Source organism: Poecilia reticulata, linkage group LG18 (assembly GCF_000633615.1).
Source record: "Poecilia reticulata strain Guanapo linkage group LG18, Guppy_female_1.0+MT, whole genome shotgun sequence".
NCBI classification, from domain to species: domain Eukaryota; kingdom Metazoa; phylum Chordata; class Actinopteri; order Cyprinodontiformes; family Poeciliidae; genus Poecilia; species Poecilia reticulata.
The window spans coordinates 14,993,254-15,016,666 of NC_024348.1; the positions used below are offsets into that span (position 1 = coordinate 14,993,254).

At 39.1% G+C, this 23,413-nt stretch overlaps 1 protein-coding gene across 20 annotated transcripts in view; it reads right to left on the reverse strand.

The window, feature by feature from the left end:
• The window catches only part of LOC103480667 (adhesion G protein-coupled receptor L3), a 275,299-nt gene that overhangs the window by 182,140 nt on the left and 69,746 nt on the right, over positions 1-23,413 (reverse strand). For all 20 annotated transcript variants that reach the window (XM_017310504.1, XM_008435707.2, XM_017310506.1 and 17 more), the window contains one exon: positions 7,599-7,837. In XM_017310504.1, coding sequence (XP_017165993.1) covers positions 7,599-7,653 — 55 coding nt within the window. In that variant the 5' untranslated portion in view covers positions 7,654-7,837. The remainder of the gene's footprint in view (positions 1-7,598; positions 7,838-23,413) is intronic.

Genomic DNA, 23,413 nt, shown 5'->3' on the forward strand with positions numbered 1-23,413 from the left:
GTGGGAATTTCTCTACCTGTTGGGTACATGTCTTTCCATGTTGCCATAATCAAAAATGTACAGATAGCTCTGTTGAATTGTACTGACGGAATACAAAAGAAAAAGCACTGCAGCTATAGGTTCTGTAGTAGAGTCCAATTTTAAATCTGGACTCTACTCAAACTCTGGACTCTACACAGTGGCCATACTCTGCTTTTGCTTATATATCCACATCCGTAAAATAAATAAAGAAATAAAATTCACTAGTTTTCCAAACTTTTTTTTTCCTTCTTTTTTTCCCAGACTGCATAGGAACCAAACTGCGTTTCACCTGACACCACTCTGTGATCTGCAACAGCGCATTGATGCTCACATACACCGAAGCAGATGTGTCAGGCAAACATCTGCCTCGTTCTTTTTATCCATCCCTCATTTCATAGCAATCCTCCTTCCCCCTGAGCCGTACGGTATCTGTGTTCCCGGGCTTGATGTATTGCGCTCGTATCTGACCGTGAAAAAATGCACGTCAGACTTCACGCTCCCGTCTCTTGCACTGTTTCCCGAGCCGTCATCCATTATAGCGGCCGCATCTCCCAGCTCCGTGGGGTGGTATTAAGCGGAATGAATATAAAAATCCTTCCTGGAGCATTTTTTTTTTTTTTTGCATTCGAAGAAACACATGATTAATGTGGCGCTCAGGCGTAGCCGCGCTCTCCGAGGCACTGCCTTTTTCGTTATTATTCAATGTAACCAAAACAATGACGACGGTGCGATTTACTTATTTTTCCGACTCGGTGACGACTTCTGTGATGGAACTTTTTATTAATCTTCCGAGACTTTCCTGACACTCTCGCATACATCGATCGCAAGGAAGCACGTAAAACATGCTAAGACAAACAACACCTGCTGCCACCGGATGCATTTCTATACAGTTATGGATTTGGCCGCTTCGACACGTCTTCGGAAACATTTTTCGTCGGGAAGTAGGGTTTCATTTGTACATTTCGACAGCAAAAACGCTGTTCAGCCCGAGTCGCGACCTATTTATCTTCGCGGCGCAAGCATACGTACGCAATTTTTTTCCGTGCGCGTGTTGCAATTAGTAAATGTTAATAATGGCACGTGTGTGAAACACAGCTTGTTTCTGTCTGACAGCAGCCATATACTGACAAAGTAGACTGTGGACATGACAAAAATGGGCCACCATCCCTGCAGACTGCAACATCTCCAACAACGCTCAGACACGCATAATCACGCACACACACGCAATGACACTGCGGTTGAATATTCCCGGTTAAAGCGTCCCCAGCTGCAATACACTTCACTGGAAACATCTGGCCTTGTCTGCTTGTAGTGGATGGGGGTTGGGGAGTGGATTGCTTTTCTTACAACAGAGTTCTAATTATTTACAATATGTCAACCAATTTATCTTGAGCAGAATGCTTGGATTGTGTTTTGTGGGGGTATTACTTCATCCAAAGAAAACAAAGGCAACAGTCTGATGTCTTAAGTAAAAAAAACTGTCAAATATTCCAGGAGCCCTAATCCCTAATTGTTGTATATTTCAGTCAATTTATAAACAGATAATGAAGGCATTTTACTTTTTAGAGAAACATGAGCATTTTCAAATTCGCATCTCTTGAAAATTGGCTAAAAATAATTTGATATATCCACAAAAGTACTTTTTTTTCCCACTTGAGTTTGGACGAAAGTGTGCAAAATTACACTTTCTCCTTTCCCCTCATCAAGTGAACTTGCTGTTGTGGTTTCTCCACAACTGGTAAGTTTCAGCCACCTTCCTCAGATGCTTGAAGAACTTTCCGATAAGTTGAAACTGATAATCTCGCATCAGTTGTCTGTGCAGAATATTTTAACGTTGACATGCATGGTTCTAATCAGGAGAGACTTCAAAGCTTCAGCTCTGATGGTGTTGATGGATGCTGCACTCCTCCATGCTAAACGGGAACATATTCTTCCAAAATAACAGGACGAGACATGCAGTTTTATACCGACGTCTTGTCATATCGGAACAGATTAAAGCGGAAGTTAATCAAATGTAACGGCGGCCAAAATACCATGTTTTCCCTGATCAAATTGTCTTTGTAAAAAAATTACAAATTAAAATATGAATCTGCTACATCAGTGTTACTGTACTCATGTTTGCATTTCACATCAAATTGTGCCGTGAAACTTTTTTTTTTTTCCCGGCTGAAAACAGAAAGCTAATTAACGGACTTCGGCTTAGATTTGCATAACTGCTCCGTTTTTAACAGAACTTAGTTAAAGGTAAAGAAAAATTAACCGATACAAAGCATATCATGTGCCAGACAATGTCTGTTGTTACAGACCGTTTAAGACTTTTTTTTTTCTTTTCCCTCTTCTCCCACAGAGCAACATCACTGTCTCATTAAAGCTGCGATGCTCCTATAGGGTCAGGGTGCTGGGTAGAAAAACTGACCACAATTCCCCCATCATTTATTTTTCCAGACACTATGCATCATTTGCAGGTAGAACTGTCATCACTGTGTGCCATCTCTGTTTTTCTGCCAACACCTATGCCACTGACCCTGTGACATTTTTCCCCAGACGTAGTCACTGACAGAGCTATTTCTACGTATTGGTTATTGTTCTTTCCAACAGAAAGTATTCCCAACTCAATGTTATATGCTTGGCTGTTACTTTTGAACTTACTAAATAGCAAACAGGTGAATTTGTCTGTTGCTATAGTATAATTTACACACTGAAATGGCCTGGATCAGACTATATTCATTTATTTAATTGAGTTTGGACTAAATTTGATATATAATTGAATAGCTCTTGAAAAGAGCTTTGTTGTGAACTGGACCCACAAGGTTGATGCCAAAACATGAAAGAGGCCTGCTTGATCTGGAAACGCAGGTCGTTTCTTTGTCTTCATTTAAGACTTTTTAGATGGCTAATCTGAATGGACCTTACCAAGCTCGAAAAAGCTTACCACGTGGCTGCATGTCTCACAAACAAAGCCTCGCGGAGCTTAGTTTCTATGTAAACATGGCGTCTTTCATTTTGACTGACTCTCTGCAGAGTATTTCTGAGTCGATTAGTTTAGCATTTCTGCTGGATTTTCACAAAATATCAGCAAGGACAATGGACAAGGGAACCAACAAGTTCATGTCATATTTTTTTGGACGACATCAAGGTGTTTGAGCCACGTGATGCCTCCAACATTGTGCGCGTCACAGCGAAATGCTACCGGTCGATGAGGAAAACAGCAGAWCCTCACACCCTCAGCATAAATATAGCTGTGGACAAGGTCACTGATGCCTATTCTTGCAAGGTTGGGTAAGTCGGGTATTCATGGTTTTGAGGGTTACTTTTGAAATCGTTGATTTCTGTTGTTGGCAAATGTTTCAGTGTGCCTAGGCCTGATACTCTGTACTCAGTGCTAGCGTGGCTAACACAATTACAGTTTAGTAAAAAGCCTTTTCAGGTTAAATAAAATCTTTAATGTATGTCAGATACGGTACACATTGCATATTGATCTGTTCAGCTAACGTAAAGCTGTAACAGACAGGTTTCAGGATGTAGAAGTTGTATCGGTACTGCCATTATGCTATACTTAGCTAAAAGGTTTTCATAATGGATGTGTTTATTATTGACTTTCTTTTTTTCATTCACTAAACACAAAGCAAAGCAATAATACTTTCACCAGCAGACTCTCCTTTGTTCTTAATGAACCTTCGACGGTTGAGCTGCAAATGTGGTCGTGCACAAGCTTTGATCCAAGCAAGGCTTTCTGTTTCATATTTTGGAAATCTGTGAATTTTAGTTCCACAAATGCCATCAGGATACCTGACATCGCCTGTACAGATACCCCACTGACGGTGGAGAACCATTCTTTTTCGAGTCCTGACGCAAAACCTTTCTGCTAGTCTGCTGGTCCACAATGTACATAAGCATGTGTTTACTACTGTAGCTTGTGTTTGTGAGACGGTCACGCGCGTGGTAGCTGTGCTGTGAAGTGAAATGGGCATTAGCCAATGAAACGCAGCCCTTGTGGTAAGATTAATTTAGATGACTAATCTTTAGTAAAGAATTTTTTCACAAATCAAAATCTTGAATGCAAAGTTCAAGAACTTGCCATTACTCCTCATTTGCATCAAATATCAATTTAAATCAAACATGTACTTAATAGACATAAAAAAATAAATAAATACATAATCCTTATAATTCCTAAACATTTAAAGTAGGATCATCAAGATAATTTAAAACTTAACCCTAAGCAACCTATTTAGTAAATATATGACTTTTACTTTCTTATCAGACACCGGCATCACTTATTAAAAGAACATTTCACACTCTGTTATTGTTTTTCAGGTTGACCAGTGGGTTTAATTTAACATTTTCCGAGGCTGAGAGAGTCCCAGGTATTCTGAGTCAGCTCCTCGCTTCCTCCTTCCTCAGATGGCAAGAGGCTCTTTTAGGAAGTTCAGTTGTGGTTTACTAGCAACTGAACTTTTTTTTAAACCGGGCATGTATATAAATCGATCTTTTAGTTTTAATTCAGAAGATATGAATAATCTGAATTCAATTGAACTGCTTTGAATTGTTGAACTGAACTATTATTGCTTAGGGCAGTTCATTGCCCTTCCATTGTAAAGACTTCAGAATTCAGAAGTAGAAACGGAACAATCTCTTATAAGTGATTAATTGCATTAGAACTAGCCTGATACTGGTATCAAAGTATAAAGATTTTGTGGGGTTTTTTTTGTTTGTTTGTTTGTTTTTGAGGAGGGTGGTGGGGAAGTTAAGGTTTCAAAACTGTTAAAATGTTCTTGCATACCGTTCCAAAAGTTTACATTCCTTCCTACCAAGATGTTGGAAAAAGTGCAGGATATGTTTTCTGAAGCACAGAGTAACGCAGAGCTCTCCCTGCCCTTGTTGCTGTGCACTGCCAGCCAGTTTGCTGGATGATAACTACTACATTTATTCCCTGACTTCCTAGAAAGACAAATTAAGACCATATTTGTGTCATGCCTGTTGAGCTGTAGATTGGGGCGGGCTACCTGAGCTGATAGCTTGACTAATTTTGAGTAGCAGAAGGACAACACAAAAAAAGCTGTAATATTGTGCTCAATATATTTTATACTGTGTTTAAGTCTGTGTATGGAAATCAAAATATGAATAATTGGTACTCTTTTGTTTTGAACATAAGCAGATTATGCTACAGCGTTTGGTCTAAATGTGTTAATCCTGGTTTGTTCACTTAAAGCGAAAATGTATAACAGCGTATTACTTATCCTGGTGAAACTATTAAGAAAATATCCAAAGGAAAAAATAAAAAAGGTTTTCAACAAACATGGTCTAAAGTCTCATTCGTGGCTTGTCAGAGTTCCTGTTTCCAATAGCTATGGGGATTTTACCGAGAATACCACTCTGACAGAAGGAGTATGGAGCTGTTAATCAGTTGCTAATCTGCACAAAGAATGACTCAAAGTACTGGGAGTTGGGGTTATATGAGGAAGTTGGTTAGCCTTGACTTTTTTTTTTTCTTTTTTTTTAAACCACATCACCGATGTTTCTCAACAGCTAACGTCATCAAGAGCTCTCGCTTGATCACAGCTCTGTGTTCATCCCATTTATTCAGAACAGGGTGTTCAAGTCAGCATTACGAACAGCAATTTCTTATCACAAATGAATTCTGAAGCGCCTCAGTGCGTCATCTGCACTACTGGTATTAAAATCTGACAATTTTTACTCGACAGGAGTCGCTAAAGAGACATGTGGCAAAGTGCTGACTTGACCTCTTTTTTTTAATTTATTAGGCATTAAAGAAAAACTAGTGATGCCAAAGACCCTTTACTATCATTATCAATAGAGAGTGAACCCAGTTGCCACCATCCTTAAGTGGTAAAATAACAATTCAATTAGCTTGATATTTCCCATTAATGGTTTTAGACAGTGCAAATTGCAATTTCTACAGGCTGTTGCCCCCCAGGCACTCGCTACGGCTAAACTGCGGCCACATAAACATCTCAAAACCCTTACAACACCATCGACTGCTTAAAAATCAAGATCAATTGACAGAATTCAATTAATCTGCAAAAAAAAAGCTGAAAACAAAAGGGTCACAGCTATGGTGCTCTCTGTTTACAGAGCTGCGATATAAGTGAGTGTTTTCAAAGTAATCCTCACATTTTTATGCTTGAAAGGAGAGACAATGATTTTTTTTTCTTCTCTTATGTGGAATCTTTCTAAACATACAAAGTGCCGTGTGCGTACTTTTTGTCACATTGAAACAACAAACGTCAGTGTAATTTATTAGCAGTTTATGTTAGAGACCAAACACAAAGTCATGCGTGATTGCTAAGTGGAAAGAAAATGATTTCAGACAAAAATCTGAAAAGTGTGGCACACATTTATAATCAACACTCCAAAACAAAAAATTGCAATTAGACTTCAAGTCTTTTGGAGAATGTTTAACAGTTTTGCACATTTAGGGACCAAAATGTTTGCCTCACCTTTTTTGTAAAAGAAAAAAAAGTAACTCAAGCTCAGATAGATAGGATAGAGAGAATCTTTAAACATCTGTTTTTTAAAATAGTACCATAACTCTCTAAGTTAGATTTATGTCAGTGTCATTTGACCATATAAATTTACTTTAATCCAAGCTCTGTTTGCATTTTTAAAGTTGTCTCGTTGGAAACGGAACCTCTTTTTTTTTTTTTTTTTTTTTTGCTGTCTCTGACGTCAGCTTTGAATCTCTGTAGCTCTCCAGCTTCATCATGAACCTCTTGACTGCTTCCATAATTAATGCTCTCCTCGTCTGATCTGCAAGGGTAGGTGGACGGCCATGTTTTGGTCCATATGCAGTTGTGTCGCTCTACTGGTGTTTGTCAGATAATGGATTAAATAGTGCTGTAAGAGATAAGCTATTGTTTAATAACCTAACCTTGTCTTAAGCTTCTGTACCACTTCATCGTTGCATGACATCGTTGTGATTACATCTATGCATTTATTAATGAGGTGATGACTGAAAGAATTTGGGTGCATTTTTTTTTAGGTGCAACAAAGTAAAAGACAGATTGAAAAAAGACACTTGCTTTGTTGTCAACCTCTGACATAAACTAACAACAAAACACATTACAGTTACATTTAGCGTGCCACTGTATGTATGCCTCTTTAAAAATAAGTCAGGTTTTAATGCATGAAAAGAAGCGACAAGAGTTTTTGTCTCTTTCTGTAAAATGTAATTTTTTTTTAAACCGGCACACCACAATGTTAGAGGAGTAATGCTGTTTTTGTGAATGTAGGAGGCATCTCTATATTTAATAATACACCAAGAAAGTAAGAGAATTGGAAAGAAAATGAGAGTGATATGTAAAAACATCAGAAAGTTAAGACATGGGGAAAAAAAGAGAAAAAACTGCTAATTAGTCAGAGGTAGAAGTGAAAACAAGACAGACAAAAGCAGAGATTTTTTTTTTTTTGGTAGACGCTGTAGAATTTGGCACTTACATAGTGAAAAGATTATTCTGATACGGCTTCAAACCGTGGCCAATCAGACACAAAGCAAGGCTATGTTTTATGCCCACATGCACTCACAAAGACAAATGCTGGATTAAAGCAGACAGACTCACCCAGTGCGGCTGGTGCGAAGAGGCTGGCGAGGACTAGCAGGCGTGCGGTCCACATGGCCTCCTTCTCTCACCGCCCGCTGCTCAGAGTCCCAGATGAGCTCAGTGCTAAGTCTTTCCCTGGCAAGTGCCTCAATTGGTTGCTTCCTCTATGGCACGGCTCCCTCCACTGCGCCACTCCTCCCACAAGGCCAAAATATCTTCTTTATCTGGTCCCAGATGTTTCCCCCCCCAAAAAAAATCTGTCAAAGATAAGAAAACAAACAAAAAGTTATTCAGGGCACACTTTATGCAAGCCTTGTTTCATAGGAACAATGGGCGTGTTGTCTTTTCCAGTAAGAAGAAGAAGAAGAAGAAGAAGAAGAAGAAGAAAAAAAACAACAGCAGATGGATGCACCGTGGCTTTTTATCATCCAGTCCTTATGTCACTGTGGGTTTCAAGTTGTCATCAAGAGGCACAGCGCAAGTTGCTCAATCTCCAGTCAGCCGAGCTCACACCGGGTGTGATCAACCAAAGGCTGAGACGGTGTGAACCGCGAGATGTATTTTTGGGTAGTCTGTTGTTGTTTGCTCATCGGAGTGTTAACTCCCCCACCTTACCGACAAATCACTCCCACAGAGAAACAAAGACGGGAACGGGAAGAAAAGGACAACTAGGACGGTCTGCATATCGCGCATGTCTATGCGTGCGCAGGCCCCGGTGTGTGTTCTTGCAGGGGCCTGATGGTAATTGACATAAGAGATGCAGAGATGTTTTCGCTTTCCTGTGGGCATTAGCCCATAACTGCACAGTCTGAGTGTTTGCACCTGTGAGTGTTTTTTTTTTTTTTTTTGTATAACTACTGTGCTCTCGGGGCTTCACTTTTACATTCCAACAAACACAACAGCTGACCAGATTTACTCTGAGCAGCTAATTTATCCAGAGTGCAAATTACACCGGCACAATTGAAGAGTGGTGGGTGGAGCGTGTTTGTGCTTTTTTTTTTTTTCCTCCAGCAAATAGATCTGCATCATGCAGGCATGCACTATGGTGAAAGGATAATCTTTTTCTCTTGTTTTAAACATACCGTTCCGTGCAAGTTTTTTATTTTTTTCCAATAATTTTTTTTGTCACACTGAAACAAAATTGAATGTCAGACAAAGATAATCTGAGAAAATTCAACAAAATGCAAATTTCAAAGGATAATTTTATTTTACATGACAAAAAAATTGTTAAAAAAAAATAAAATAAGTGCTTCATAATCCTAATAACTGGTTATGCAACCTTTGGTTGTCATAACTTGTAACAAGTCTTTTGTATCACCGTGGAAGGATTTTGGTCCACATTTCTTTGAAAATTGCTTTTATAAGTACACAGAGGAGGATTTTTGAACCCTGAGCAGTTTTTATTTTTTTTATTATTTTTAAGTAATGCCACAGCATCTCAAATGGATTTTACTCCAGATTAAGCAATTACTTTGATCAGGTCACTAAACCTTTAATGTCTATGTTTTGAGCAGGGGTGAAAGTAGTTTCAAATTCTTGGGGTACTATCACAAAAAAAAACAATATATATATGTGCTTTGGCGTTTCTGTGCTGATGAGTTTTTTTGCGAAGCAATAAAAGCTGGGTAGCTCTTGTACTGCTACAAAATAAAGCTGTATTTCCTCCAGCCCACTGGCTGGAATGTTGACACCATGAGATGCCATGAGACCTAAATCCTGAACATCACGGCATGGAGTGCATCCCAGTTTTCCATGTCTGGCATATAACCATTTATTTTAGCTTTTAAACTCCTATAAAGGAAAAGCCTCTCAGACTCTGAGCTCAAAGCACCAAACTATTTTTTTATATTAGACAATTTAATTTCACATAATTATCGAGGTAGAAGCCATGTTTGTTAAATACTTAATGAAACATATTTACCATGTTTGATGTTTGTTGTGAATGACGTAAAGTCAAAGAACGAGGTAATTAGTCCAAGTTTGTCGTTTATTGAACGTTCAGAAACTACAGAGTCTGTGATGCGCCAAGACAAAGGAAAACGGGTAAAACAACCCTAACAGGTGATCAACTCAAAACCACTCGCACCTTTTTACTCTCTGTCTGTCATTTAAGCACAGCCGTTGCTATGGCAACCGCCTGTGCTCCACAGGCCGACCAGAGATTACGTTAAAAATATAACATTCAGTCCGTTACAATATTAGGTTTTCAGGCTTGATATTTATTTTGCGATCATTAATAAGCGCTCCTCTGAACACAACGGAGGTTGATTAGTTAATTTTAAACTCCTGCTCTCCTAGATATTTTGGTAATGGAACCGAAACGCACAGAATTGCGCAACACCTTGTTGAAACAATAATTGTTGTTGGGTCATTAATTTGAACACGTTTTGTTGATTTATTTATTTTTTGTTATTGTTCTTTAATAAAGTTCCGAACGTTTTAAGCCAGTCAGAGGAGGACGTGCTGGTCTCAGCCTCCTGGCGGCGTTCAGTTTGTCATCTAATGTCGAGATCGACTCAAAACCTTCCGCGATCGACATATTGCACCTCTGCTCTACAAAGCATGAACAGTTCAGAAACAATATGAAATGAGGAAAAACTATTTATTAACTGATTAAGTCGTGTTTTAGATTGTTCTTGAAAAACTAATCACTCACGGCTGATTAGTGGGTGCTCTCATTGATTTTTTTACACCAGACAGCCGCTCCTCTCTTGCAGGTACTGCGTACCCCCGCTAAATCTTTTAGGGGTACGGAGTACCCTGCCGTACCCCCTTACTTTCACCCCTGGTTTTGAGGCATAAAGAGGTGAAGTTGCTTGTGCTCTTTGGATTATTATTCTGCTGCACGACTCAAATGTTTTTAAACTGAATGACAAAGTCCTGAGGAAGTTAGGAGCCTCAAACAACCATCACAGTACCAGTGCTGTGTCTGTCAACATAATGTATTTTTTTTCTAAAATTTTGTTAGTTTTCTGTCCGATGTAAAATGACACAAACCATTCAAAAGCTAACACCCACTCAAATAATGGAACGATGGATAATTTTCAAGCTTATTTCAAGATTCGACAAAAGGAGCTGTTTTTCTCATGGAACAAAGTTGATTTGGATAGCGTTCTCCCAATGATAATTATATGAAATTGCATTTTGTATTTAATAAGGGCATCTTTGACATTAAAATTGGCTTGAGGGAGAAGAACATGACATTTACTTGTCTCAATGTCACAGTTTACCAGCGTTATTTTACCTTTGGCTAGGAGGCCACAGCCTTCTCGTGACGAAGTAAAAAACTCATCTTCCCAACCCTGTGACTCACACAGATGATTGCTCCGTTTTACACTCAACTGGCGGCTCCGCCAATAAACTCCTCATACCGGATAAAACAGTCAGTATACACTAATGCTATTCAACTTAAAATGAGCTGCAAACATTGCACCTAATTTTCATGGTGTTAACTTGTGACCGTGTTAGATTAACACCTCAGAAGAATTAATATTAAAAAAAGAAAAAAAGTGAAGTGTGAAAGCATGCAACACTGCATCTGAGTGGGATGTATATATTTAGAAAAAAAAAAAAAACACGGTATAAAGGTGGATGAGCTTCCTGTATTCTGATTAGAGTTGAGATACTCTCTATAAATGTGTTTCATTATAATAAGGTTAAGTCAGCCTTAATGATCACACCGTCCACACTCTTCCATTATCCCCGATCAGCCATAATCTGCTGCATACATGTAATCTCAGCAAGATGATTCCGGCAACAAAAGCATTACTGCAGCACATTAGGAAACCCATTCTGCATTTAACGAGCAAAAAGGTCAAAACCTTAAGAAGTGTGTCAAGCGACATGGCACTGGGACGGATGAATGGTGACCAAACACTTTAAGTTATGTGAACAAAATATGTTAAGGAAGAGAATTGCTTTTTATCCGACTTTCAAATCCATCTTAATTTAGTCCTCCTTTCTGGCAAGCCAACATGTTCCCCATCTCACACACCACCTCTTAATCCCATTTCAGCAAAAAAAGGAAGAAAAAACAAAAATAATCCTAGATTAGAGTAATCAGATGCAGAGCCAATCAGGACTTGCTATGTCAAGTCACCTTGGACAATATCAGGAGGTTAGAAGTCGATGTATTTAATCAACTTGATCTTAACAGATGTTTGAGTGAAAAACTGGCTTTAGACCTTCAACTACTGGTCTAAGCCAGCATTTAATATACAGTTGACATGCACGGTGTTAAGAACAGCAATGGGGAAGAGAAATTTTGATCAAAGCCATTTTCTTACAAGTAAACAGCAATTTCTTGACAGCTGCGCAAGAGCAAAATTAGACTTGACAGCAAATTAGATCCTGTGAGTCCCCTGACAAAGAGGGGGGGAAAATCTTCTTTCAGAAATAGTCATACAAGTACACATTCCAATAAGAAGATTAAATGTCAACAGTATGATGATTTACAAAACTACAAATACTACAACAGCGAGGAGACATAAGCTTGATCTTTTTTTCTGTTTGTTTTTTGTAAAAACAAGTCTTTCATTTTTAATGGTGCTATATTATCAATGCATAGAGACATAACAACCAAATATCGACCACAATCCCTCACATAAAAATAAAAATTGGTTTGAATGACTGAGGGAAACAAGTATAACCCCAGTCTGTGTTCTGGCTCCCACATACCATATAGATCAGTCAATCATTTACAGATTCTCCTTACCTCAGCCATGCATAAGGCACAGCTTTTCTAATAATCAATTTCTTAGAACTGCTTAAGATAGAAAAAGCCACATTTTAAGACCAAAGTTTGCAATATATAAATGACTCAGAAGTTTGGGAGAAACTTCGGTGATCAGCTGAGACCAAAATGAAGCTCTTTGGCATCAAGTGCTTAAATAGCATAATCTTTGGTTGTGATAACTTGTATCAAGTCTATTGTATCACCGTGGAGGGATACGGTGATACAACTGAACATAATGACAATATTATGTTCCAGTCTTGAAATACAGACTGGACCATGATATTTTATAACTGTTTTTCTGCTAAGGGTTCAGAATACCTTTACTGGATTAGGCCATGTAGGATAAAACCTTAAATGTATCCCTCTCTCTCTATGCAAGAAGACTGGTGATGGGTTTTAAGTGGATCTTCCAACATGACAACCAGTTTCTAAAGAATAATAAATAAAAAAAAACACAGAAGGGCCTGGATGCGTCACGCCAGTCTTACTGTGGTTTTAAAGAAAATTACGCAAGGTAGGTGGAGCTTCGAGTCACCAGTGCTTAGAACCGTCTGTAAACCGGGTAACAAACCTCAGAATGCATCACTGTTCCACTGTCCTTGCAAAGGAAGATTTCTCTACCAAGTTCTAAGTCAAGTTCAACTTGGTGACAAACCAATTTGTAGAAAGAGATACACTGAAATTGAATTGGCCGATTTTTATCTTATCTTGACCTGGCCAATGTCCAGTTGGTGTGAAAATGAAAGATCCAATAGTTTCCCAATCCAGGCACAAACACTGCTAGGTTACACTAAAGACAACACTCCTTAGTCTCAGTGAGATGTCAAAAGTAAAATAAAAAAATAAAAAATGAAAAAAAAAAGTTATTTAAAGATTAAAAAAATAAATCTACAGAACAATTCTGTTTTTTTTTTTTTTTCAGGCTTCAAAACAAATGAGAGCTAGACTTTAGTAGGCGCCAGTCAATGGGCTTCTGTACCATTTCACACTTTTGCAGTGTTTGTTCTCTTCATAGTTTACTTTTACTAGAGCACGTCAGTTTATATTATGTATTTATTCTGAATTTTGGGCGTTAATTCTCTCCACATTAAATAAAAACGGTCAAAAATCAAGGACCTTCTAATTTCTTTTAATGACCAAATCAACAGGTTAACTAATTATGATTTCTAGTGTAACAGGGGTGATATAAACCGTCTCTCTATGGCAGAATCAAGCTTGGAAACATGCATGTGGTCTGTCTCAAAGCACAACTGATCAGGCAGCAGCTACCTGAGCAGGTGTTGCTCAAGAAATGATCTCATAAATAAGCTATATCAGAGTAGTTAATTAGCCACCCCCCCATTCTTCCACACAAACGGCAATGAAGCACCAAAAGATCGCATAATAAATAAAATACATATCTAGGAAAAAAGCTTGGAAACCCTTTAAAACAAACAAACAAAATTAATAAATGAAACTGGGGAAAAGATTTACAAAACAAAAGCAGTGGTCTGGTATTGCCAGCTTGTCTTGTACTCCAGAAGGAGCCTTGTGATACATTACGGTGCTGACGTTTCAAGGGTACTTGTTCTGAGAGGGTATTTAGGATAACTCCCTTAGATAAGCTGGCCAACATTTAGCAGACCTAGCGACAAACTGCAGCGTCTGTTCTCTGCCACATCAAGGAGACTTCATTACTGCCTCCATGTTCCTTAAGAGAAACTTCTTCCTAATCAGCCGTGTTGTTTGTGTTATTTTTCCTAATGTGCCAAAGGGGCCGAGATGAAACATGACAGTTCTAATTAAGTGACTTTTTATCTAAAGGAGCTGGATGATATAGACACTGAGAGCAGCGGTTGATGAGGGGGTAATATGTTGTTTCAATGAAATTATGAGTTTGAGAGATAAACAGTCAGGTGGTAGGAAGCTGTTTTATAAAAGATTAGAAAGAAATAGTAATAAAAAAAAAAAAAAAAAGTATGTCAATTGTTATCAGCTTTGAGCATTTCACACATCGATATTAATCCGGTGTGGTGAGCATGCAAAGTCGCTTTTTGTTTGCCGATTTACGGCTAAACACCGCGACCAGCCCCGACGTTAGCTCATGCTGTTCCAACCGAGTGAGACTAAAATGTGTTATCTCGTGATCGGACCTGCTGTGTGACTCCTCTGACAATGACAAAACACCTGAACAGAAAAAAAAAACAAACAAAAAAAAGTAAAATATCACAAGAGAGAAGACAAACATCAGAGAAGCCTCAACTCCAACGAACGCAGAAAACGTGATGCCTCTGAACCTGTATGGCTTTCTACGGCTCTTTTCGTCATTTTGTATAACTTCAGCCCCATTTTACTTTTTCACTACAATACCCTACGTCACGATTTGATTCCCTCTCAAACATCCATGTACTTGACAGATAGTCATAAGTCAAATTCAGTGTACCAGTTTTGCATATTTGCTTTACATATGCTTTACATGTTTGAACACACAACCACCAGTTTTACATGTGAGCCACTGTTCCTCCTTTCGACTGTTGAACGCAATTTTTTTTTACGCGACTAGGTAAATGGAAACAAAACTCACTTTTGAAACATATCTAATAATGTTTTACTTCCTTATTTAATCATTTGCCTTAAAACGGACATTGCTGCACAAGAAGATATATTGTTGAGCCAAAGTGGACAACTAGAACAGGCCTTAATCATAGCAAAGAATAAAAAACATTAGTAGATAATGAAAAAATAATAAAATGAATTATCAGGATAAACTGAAGGACAATTAATTATGTAAGATGACTGTAAATAACTGTGTTTCATACAGTTATCAGTGCAGTTATTTCATGTATTAATTATGCAGATATTCATATTTCTTCAGACTTTTCCAAACTTTTGTTAGACTCCAGCTTGCAATTTCTGTGCTATTTCAATATATTCAATATTAATTCGGCTCTTTTGTGTCTGGATGCGGCACTGGGGTTTAGACACATCCTCAGTTGTACAATACTGGTATCGCTACTACATACAATATGAATTTTACATACCAAATACGACATCTAAAATAGCCTATATTTGAAGGCAGTTTAAGCTGATTTCATTACAACATGAAACTTTATACATAAGCAAATTTCTCCTCCAGTTTTCACTTCTGTCATTTACTATCCCTTATCTCTGTATTTCTTGAACGTTTTGAAAATCGCTGCTACTTTCAACAGTTTGGTCTACTCGTCCTGCTCGGACTGGTATTTTACAGAAAAGAGCACCTTTTTCCAAAATGTAATATAATGCATGATTTAAAAAAAAAGAAAAGAAAAAAACATTCTAAAGGTGCCTGTCAATTTAAAATAAATTGTAAGTTATGTACGAAGTTCCTTACATCCTCCCTGTCTGCTTTCACATTCACATCAACACTCACAGATGTCTCTCCATCTGTTACTTCCTGACCTGAAGAGAAAACAAAGGCAAACTGTACGACCCCACTGCAACAAAGTAAAACCTGATCTCCGGTGTTGTCTGATTAAGAGCACAGCAAGTGCACTGCTACGCCTTTTTGAAGCCCTCCTACGTATCACTGTGTAATGAAAAGGGGATGCGTTGCCGGGTTAAGTGCTGCGTCTCGGATATTCAACTGGTTTATGTCCAGATGCTTATCACAACAGCAGGAAAGGGCTGGACGAGTTTTCATGAGGCAGACAGTGTGTTCATGCAAATGAAGTGTCTCTCATGAAATGAATATTAATCCGAGCACACAGTCTGCATACGTGATGATTGATGAGCACCAGCACAGAAATCTTAGGAGATGAGCCAAGACGATTATAACCCGGGCCATCTTTTCTCTCGATCGTTGAGCTCCCAAAGCTTGCTGATCATTTAAAGATTAAGTGGTCAATCACATAATATTAAACATTTAATTCCGTAATCATCCCTTTCTAATACAGAGGGAAATATGTGGAGAGCCGAAGGTGGATGGAGAGTGCTTTTTTTTTTTTTTTTTTTTTTTTTGAATGCGCCATGCTCATCCCTGGAGCTTCACAACAAGAGCAGGAAGGCATTCACTCATACAATTGGTTTTCCACAAGGGACCTCAACACAGCTAGCCGGTGACAGGCAGATAATAGCACTAACTTCTGCCTGCGCAGTCTCTGAATGGTCCAATATGATAGGCTTGTTGAGTGTGACTGATGGCTCGGGTTAAATAAATGGGGCCGTACACGCTCCCCGCTCCCCTCAATGCACACAAAGGCGGTGTGTACCCCTCCTGACACACACAAATCACATTTCCCAACTTCAACGGAAGCACAATTCATTAGTGGGAATTACTCTGCACACCCAATAAGAAACCAAGATGCAAAGCAAATAAAGCAAATTAGCATCCCAAATATTTAACATTGCACATGCACACAATGGGGATGGGTTGCATTCCCCACAAGGGAGACAAATTAAAGCACACAGGACCGAGCACACAAACGGGCGAGTGAATGAATACAGATGGATGCATCGTTTTAAGGCAGAGCAAATCTGCCCTGAGATAGTTCTCCATTGTGATGCAAAGCTCAGCCATTATCCATTTCCCCACATCTTCCTTCTTCCGATCCTTTCTGCCCTTCTCTCTCAACATATCTTCCCCTAATGGATCTCAGACAAATGAACAGGGCAGAGGAGAAATGGGGCAAGAGGCAGAAAAGTAAAAAAAAAAAAAACAGACAAAAAAAAAAAAAAGACATAAATGAGGATGTAAAGTATTACAAGACAAGATGATGGTCATTAATTGCTACTTTATTGGGTACAGTTCAAACACTGATGTAGAAGCTCGGGTGAGGTGCTTTCTTTGACAACCTTACCTGTTTGCCATCATTTATGTAGCAAGGACAAGTCGCCTGGCAACATAGCAAATCACAGTAATTCCAGCATTGGTCTTGAATGACAGCTAAAAGGCATTGTGTTATACTAGCTTATGGATTACTGTATTGCTTAAAATTTTTTTTTTTTTAAAGTGTCACAGAAAGCAAACACTGCATTTATTCATTTTCAACTTTTATGGATTTTAAATTTATCCATAAAAACTTATTTCCGGCATCTAAATGTTTCTAAAGAAAATGAAACTGAAAACGAAACAATGTTGGTGGTGCAGGAGTAAAGCTGACCTCGTCGTGGACGTCACGGGTTCGAGTCTCGGCCCGTTGGCCTTTGCCACATCTCTTTCCCATCTCTCACAACCCGCTTTCCTGACGTTTCACTAGCAAACAAAGGCCACTAAAGCCAAAAAAAAACCCTCATTTCTTAAAAAAGAAAGAATTGAAACTGAAATTATTTGGGGTATAGGCAAATTCACTCGTGGCAACAAGTGAGTAAATCAACATTTGTAGCCAGATAGAGAATGCTGTTTACAAAAGCACACAGGTCATTCCTTTTTAGTTACTCTTCTTTACTGCACACAGATGAATTTACCTGTATAACTAGTTAGCAAAATGAAGATTTCCTCATCAGGACACACTTCCTGGAATAAAAATCTCACTGAGCAGCTGCTTTGTTCTCTTTCAGGCAATTTTGTTGGCATGGGAAATTTGCCTTATGTCAAATACCAACATTTGGTCATGTAACATTTTAGATGATAAAATCTAGTTTCTGAAAAATTACATTGTAAACCTATGAGAACTTGCAAAAAAAAAAAAAAGGACTTAGAACACAATAAGGCCTTCTGAATTCACAATACGCCGAGCCAAAGCATTTTGACTAAGAGCCATCCTGCCAACATAAATGATACATCACAAACTCACACATTTCAATGTGGGAAACAAAGCCAAACCAACCTATTTTTCTAATCTGGTGAACATCTGTTCATAAAAACCTCCATTTATTATTATAATTTTATTATTTTTTTGTATTTAGGTTTTTTACAGATCTCCATTTCCTCCCGTGTCATGTTTCAACTAACTCTATTTGCATAATTCCACAACAGACACTTCATTCCCCGCCAGATTTAAGAATGGGGCGAAAATCACGACACACACAGAGAGACATCCGCAGACACGCAGAGACAACAACAGCAATTTCAGCTCACCCTCCGAATCAGGGGTACGGCAAATTCCAATGTCAATAACGCAGATCCCACTGGTGCATGCATTTCAATATCATTATCTGATGCTGAGCCGAGTGCACGGAATATAATGAAATCTTAAAACATGACTTGCAGAGCATCCCCGACTCCGCAAATGCGATGCACATTTTCGACAACTAAATTATGTATCATGCTGCATGCACTCAATGCAGACTTGATTTCAATGTTAATTCTGCTTCCCCATCCATCCCGTCCTGTCGTGTCGCGTCGGCGGCGCTAGCGCTGTTGACCAGAAATTGCAACGCGCGCTTCAAGGTGGCGTAATGATTGTAACATAAGTGGCAAGAGTATGATGTAAATGGTCTGGAAATGAGAGGTATGACTGTCACGGGCAACCACAGTGGTCAGGACCACAGGGAATTCAAATGGGTTCCACCTGGAATCCACTCACGACTCAATTAGACAGAGGGCAGAAGAAAAAAAAGTGGGGAGGAAAAGTGGGGTGAGATCCAGAAACAGAGAGATCCAAAAGTTTAAACAGAAGGCATGTGTGTTTATATACATGCCTACATATGTGGCCTCTGAATTTATAAGTTATACGTAGAGGTCAGTTTCTGGAAAGGATTTGTTTATATAGGCAGAAAAACAGCTGTAAAAGCAACATTTGAGAACTAAACCAAAGTGAATGCACTCTTTAGACTTTTTATTAGTTTTAATTTGCAAACTGTATAATAACAATAACATTAGCCACAAACGGTAACAAATCAGAGCACACCGAAAACAAATGTTGATGCAAGACTCCTTAGAATGACGATTTTGCTGCTCGATTCATGATGTTAAAAAATTCTTTATAAACGTACATATTAATTATGTTATATGTCTACCTAGCCCACATGTTTGTTTCATTAAAATTGTGATTTCCAAACATGACAATGCAAAAAAACACACAAAAGAAAACACTTTAATTCCAAAGAAACAAGACGACAGACTTATTGCAAACCCAAGCAACTTTTACTGAAAAGAAAGGGGGAAAAAAGAAACAATTTGGGAAACTCGCTCTGCCTTTCATTAAATGGAAGTTGAGTGACTTTCCTCTATGCGTAAATATCAATACAACAGTGTGAGGTAGAAATCAATGCAGCAATAAACTGTCTTGACCCTGGAAAATAAAAACTCTGACTTTGTGATGTGATCTTTAACAAACCTTCTCTTCTAATTATTTGTTGTTCTGACTCAGATTGGCAATTATACAAAAATTGAGTTGTCAGTAAGAGCCTTTCTACTAATCACTAAGGATGGCATAATCAGATTTCCATGTCATCAAGATAAGAAAGGAAGTGAGTTTGATAGTAGGTTGGTCCAAGACCATCTAGTTTGAGTATTTCAGAAACTTATAATCTACTAGGATGTTTATGTACAACATCTCCCTGGTTTAAAGGAAATACATGTCCAACCATTGATGAGTACACAGTACTTATGTTCTGTTATCCACTAAAGCACCATGTCACAAATCTTGTTTGTTCGTCAATTATTAWTATTTATTTCAATTACCTCAAATTGATTTCCTTAACATAACAGTGAGCTCACATTACGCCAGATCTCAATTCAATAAATGTAACGAGAGGTTCCTATCACGGCTAATAAACCTGAAGCAAAAGTCTGACTTTTACATGGACCTGAAATCTTTAAGGAATGTGTTTTTGTTTAAACTCCATCCCTGGTGAACTAAACTGAAGCAGATCTGAAGGGAAAGGAGGGCCTAAACAAATACTAGCAAAGCCTACCTAGTAAAGTGGCTGATGAGTGAATTGTCTGCAGGATTTATTCTTGAAAGTGTGGATTTGCAGGTCATTGTTAGGGTATTTTTTTAAAAGCACTAATTCAAAAGCAGGTTGAAAAAGGTGAAACATTTAGGGAATGCAGGAAAACCCAAAACAAACATTCCTGCCTCTCCATATTTGTCTCATTTTGCCCAACAATAGGACAATTACCCTGCTGAACCAGACTTTATTGTTCACCTGATGTTTAAGGGTAAACACGCATCCAAACATCGCTGACACAAAAGGTCAACGGTCATAACGGCGAATTTCTTTGTTGGTTCGTTTTTTTTTGTGTCCTCTGGCAGCTTTCAGAAAGCACTGCCTGAAATGCAAGAGAGCTCCTCTTGTCAGGACCCCAATGACCTGGCTGTGGAGTGATCGATTAGACAGCAAGAACAAACTTGCAAATGGCTGATAGTACCTTCAAGAACTGGCTTTTCAAAAAAAAAAAAAAAGGTAACCCCGACAGACGGGAAACATTTCCATACTCTTCTAGAATAAATCCTTTGAAGAGAAATAGAGGTCTACCTCTTTAGTCTTCTCTAAGCTCAACTTATCACAATATGCTGAGACATAATGCGTTATAATTGGGAGGCTTTTTGCTTACCCAAGCTGAACATTAAAAAAAAAAGTGCAAGGCACTTGGTGGGGGGGAGCGGCTGGGGGCGTAGAGAGCTGCTCTCTGGGAGTGGAGGATTGAAAGTCTGACTGAGACTAGCAGAGAATGGAGTTTGATGAAAGCCTGATTGGTCTGGGCAAACATCCTCACCAGGTATGTCTCCAGACAAAAAGGAGCAACACTCTCCTCTCTCTCCGCAAGCCATCGGCTCTCATGTCAAACACATCGCGGCTGTTCTCGGGGAACTCGGCGGCACCACCTGGATTACATCAACTTCAATCTAAATGTCGACTGAATTTTAAGGAATTTATTTCTTCTTCTACCTACTCTTCAGACGCCCCACCCCCACCCCAAGTGCGCACCAGCTACTCTACATCCACCTCCTCGTATATTTTATACATTACTCTGCTTGTGGTAAAAAAAAAAAAAAGTGCCTCGGCGTCGCATAAACTCTCACTCAAACTAATGGAGTTCTTGTGTAATTGAGTGAGCAGCATGAACTCAGACGCTGCACAACTTACAAAAGAACCCATTTAGGACGTACCAGTTTAATTTCACTAGATGCTGACTAATTCTAATTAAGCCATTAAAAGACTTTGTGTGAAGGCACAAATCTGCAAGCACAAGGGATTCAATGAAGTGATTTGGGAGCTCAAAGAGAGGAGAACAAAGTCTGCACTGCTGATGTCATCGACGGCTTGCTCTATCCGTGCACTGCGTGAAGATGAGGGGAGGTAAAGTAGTCGGATTCTCCAACCGTCATTTCAAGAGAGCAGCCGGCGCACGGAGCGGAGAGGATACTCGGTGACCTGAGCGAGGTCTTTGTGTTTTATATGCACTCAAAACACTCTTCGGGTAACCGCGTGAACACATGGAAACCCATATACGGGTGACCTTACTCTGTGCCTCTTGGCTGAACGCTACAATGTGCTTGGGCTGGACTCAGCGTGCGGCCTCTCAAAATCTAAAAGTGGAGTTCTCCTGGGGTGAGGCAGCCACATTAAGGTCAGAGGGTAGTTTGCAAATGTCAAAGTACAGGAACAGGTTGTAAACTAAGGCTCTTGGAACGCTGTGATTGGTGCGACTCAACAAAAAAAAGGTGTACAAATATACATCAACTGGATAGATACGTCGGTACCAATGAAGAGTCTTGATAAAGAATCTTCTATAGGCAAAGACTTGAAAACACAGAACATAAAGATAAATTCAGGGCAGTCCTCTTTTCTTCCAGTAATTACCAGTAATAGTTTCACTTGTTTAAACTCCTGACCGGTATAAAAGACACTTGTTCACTCCATAAATCATACTCCAACTTATTCACCATGGGCACAACTAAGAACCTATACAGTATGTGCGCTATATATATGAGACATTTCCACCCAAAAAGCAGCAAAATTACTCTTTGCATTATCTCAGATTCAGCTCTGCATTAAAAAAATAGAGAGCAAACACGAAAACAAATATGTAAGGGTCTAACTTGTTCATATCTGTATAAAAATAAAGATTTTGTGTCTGTTGCTGGCATCCATGCACTCCAATACTGAGTGTTTACATCAGGGGTCCCCAAACTACGGCCCGCGGGTCGGATCCGGCCCACCACCACAATTGGTCCGGTCTCCTGAACAATACCAGAGAGCATTCAGATTGTTTTTCATTTACCGTATTTTCCGGACTATAAGCCGGATAATATGTGGATTTTTCTTCAACCACCAGGTGGCTCTTTAGCAGGAAGTGAATCATTGGAAGTCTCGATTACTTGCACGCCAACATTGAGCCCACAAGCAGCAAAATGAGTAAGAAACAGATCGAATGTCTTTGGCAAGTTTCTTTGCAAAGGGAAAAGGCCCAGAGAAGAGACAGGAGAATGGATTTATCCCGGACCGGTAGGWGAGTCCCACATKACAAGCCCGCTCTGCGTAACATGCAGCGACCGGCTGCTAATGAGGCAACGAAGCTTCAAGCTGCTTCGCCACGTAGAGACCAAGCAGGCTGTGGATATAAGCAACACTTCGGGTGTCATTGTCTCTTATCACTCCCAGATGGGACCGTCTGGTTGCAGAGAAACAAGCTCAGGGCTCCCGTTAGTCGTTATAGTGAGTTAAAATTTTCACGAAAGTAAAATGTTCGTTTTTGTGGCGCTTCTGTTATTTTGAAGGGATATGTAAACGTTACCATAGCGACCAGAGTCAGAGCGTTTGGGCAGTGGTTGAGATGAGTAGAGCTTGTGAGTCTTAAGTCTGGTTTAGACGGAAAGATTTAAGAATGTCGGCCGATTCTCCAAACCTCTGTGATCACAGAGCTGATAAAAGTACAACAGGTTCGATCGGTTCGTGTTTCCAGCCACAAGGCAGGAGCAACACGAACCGATTCCAGTCACAAACATCCCGATTCCAGAGGATAATTCAGTAAAAGCCCCAACATAGCGGAAATTTAGAATAACCAAACACGGATGACTATGTAAAAGCAATAGTGATAGTTTGTGGAGTCATTTTAAGAGATAAAAGATGTAACAAAAAGAAAAGTCGGTGGATAAAAGACGACGGGAGCAGCCGCTCTATTTGCTGCACTATGATTTGGAGGTGAATATGTTTTTTCATAGTTAACATTTTTAACTGAATAAACATA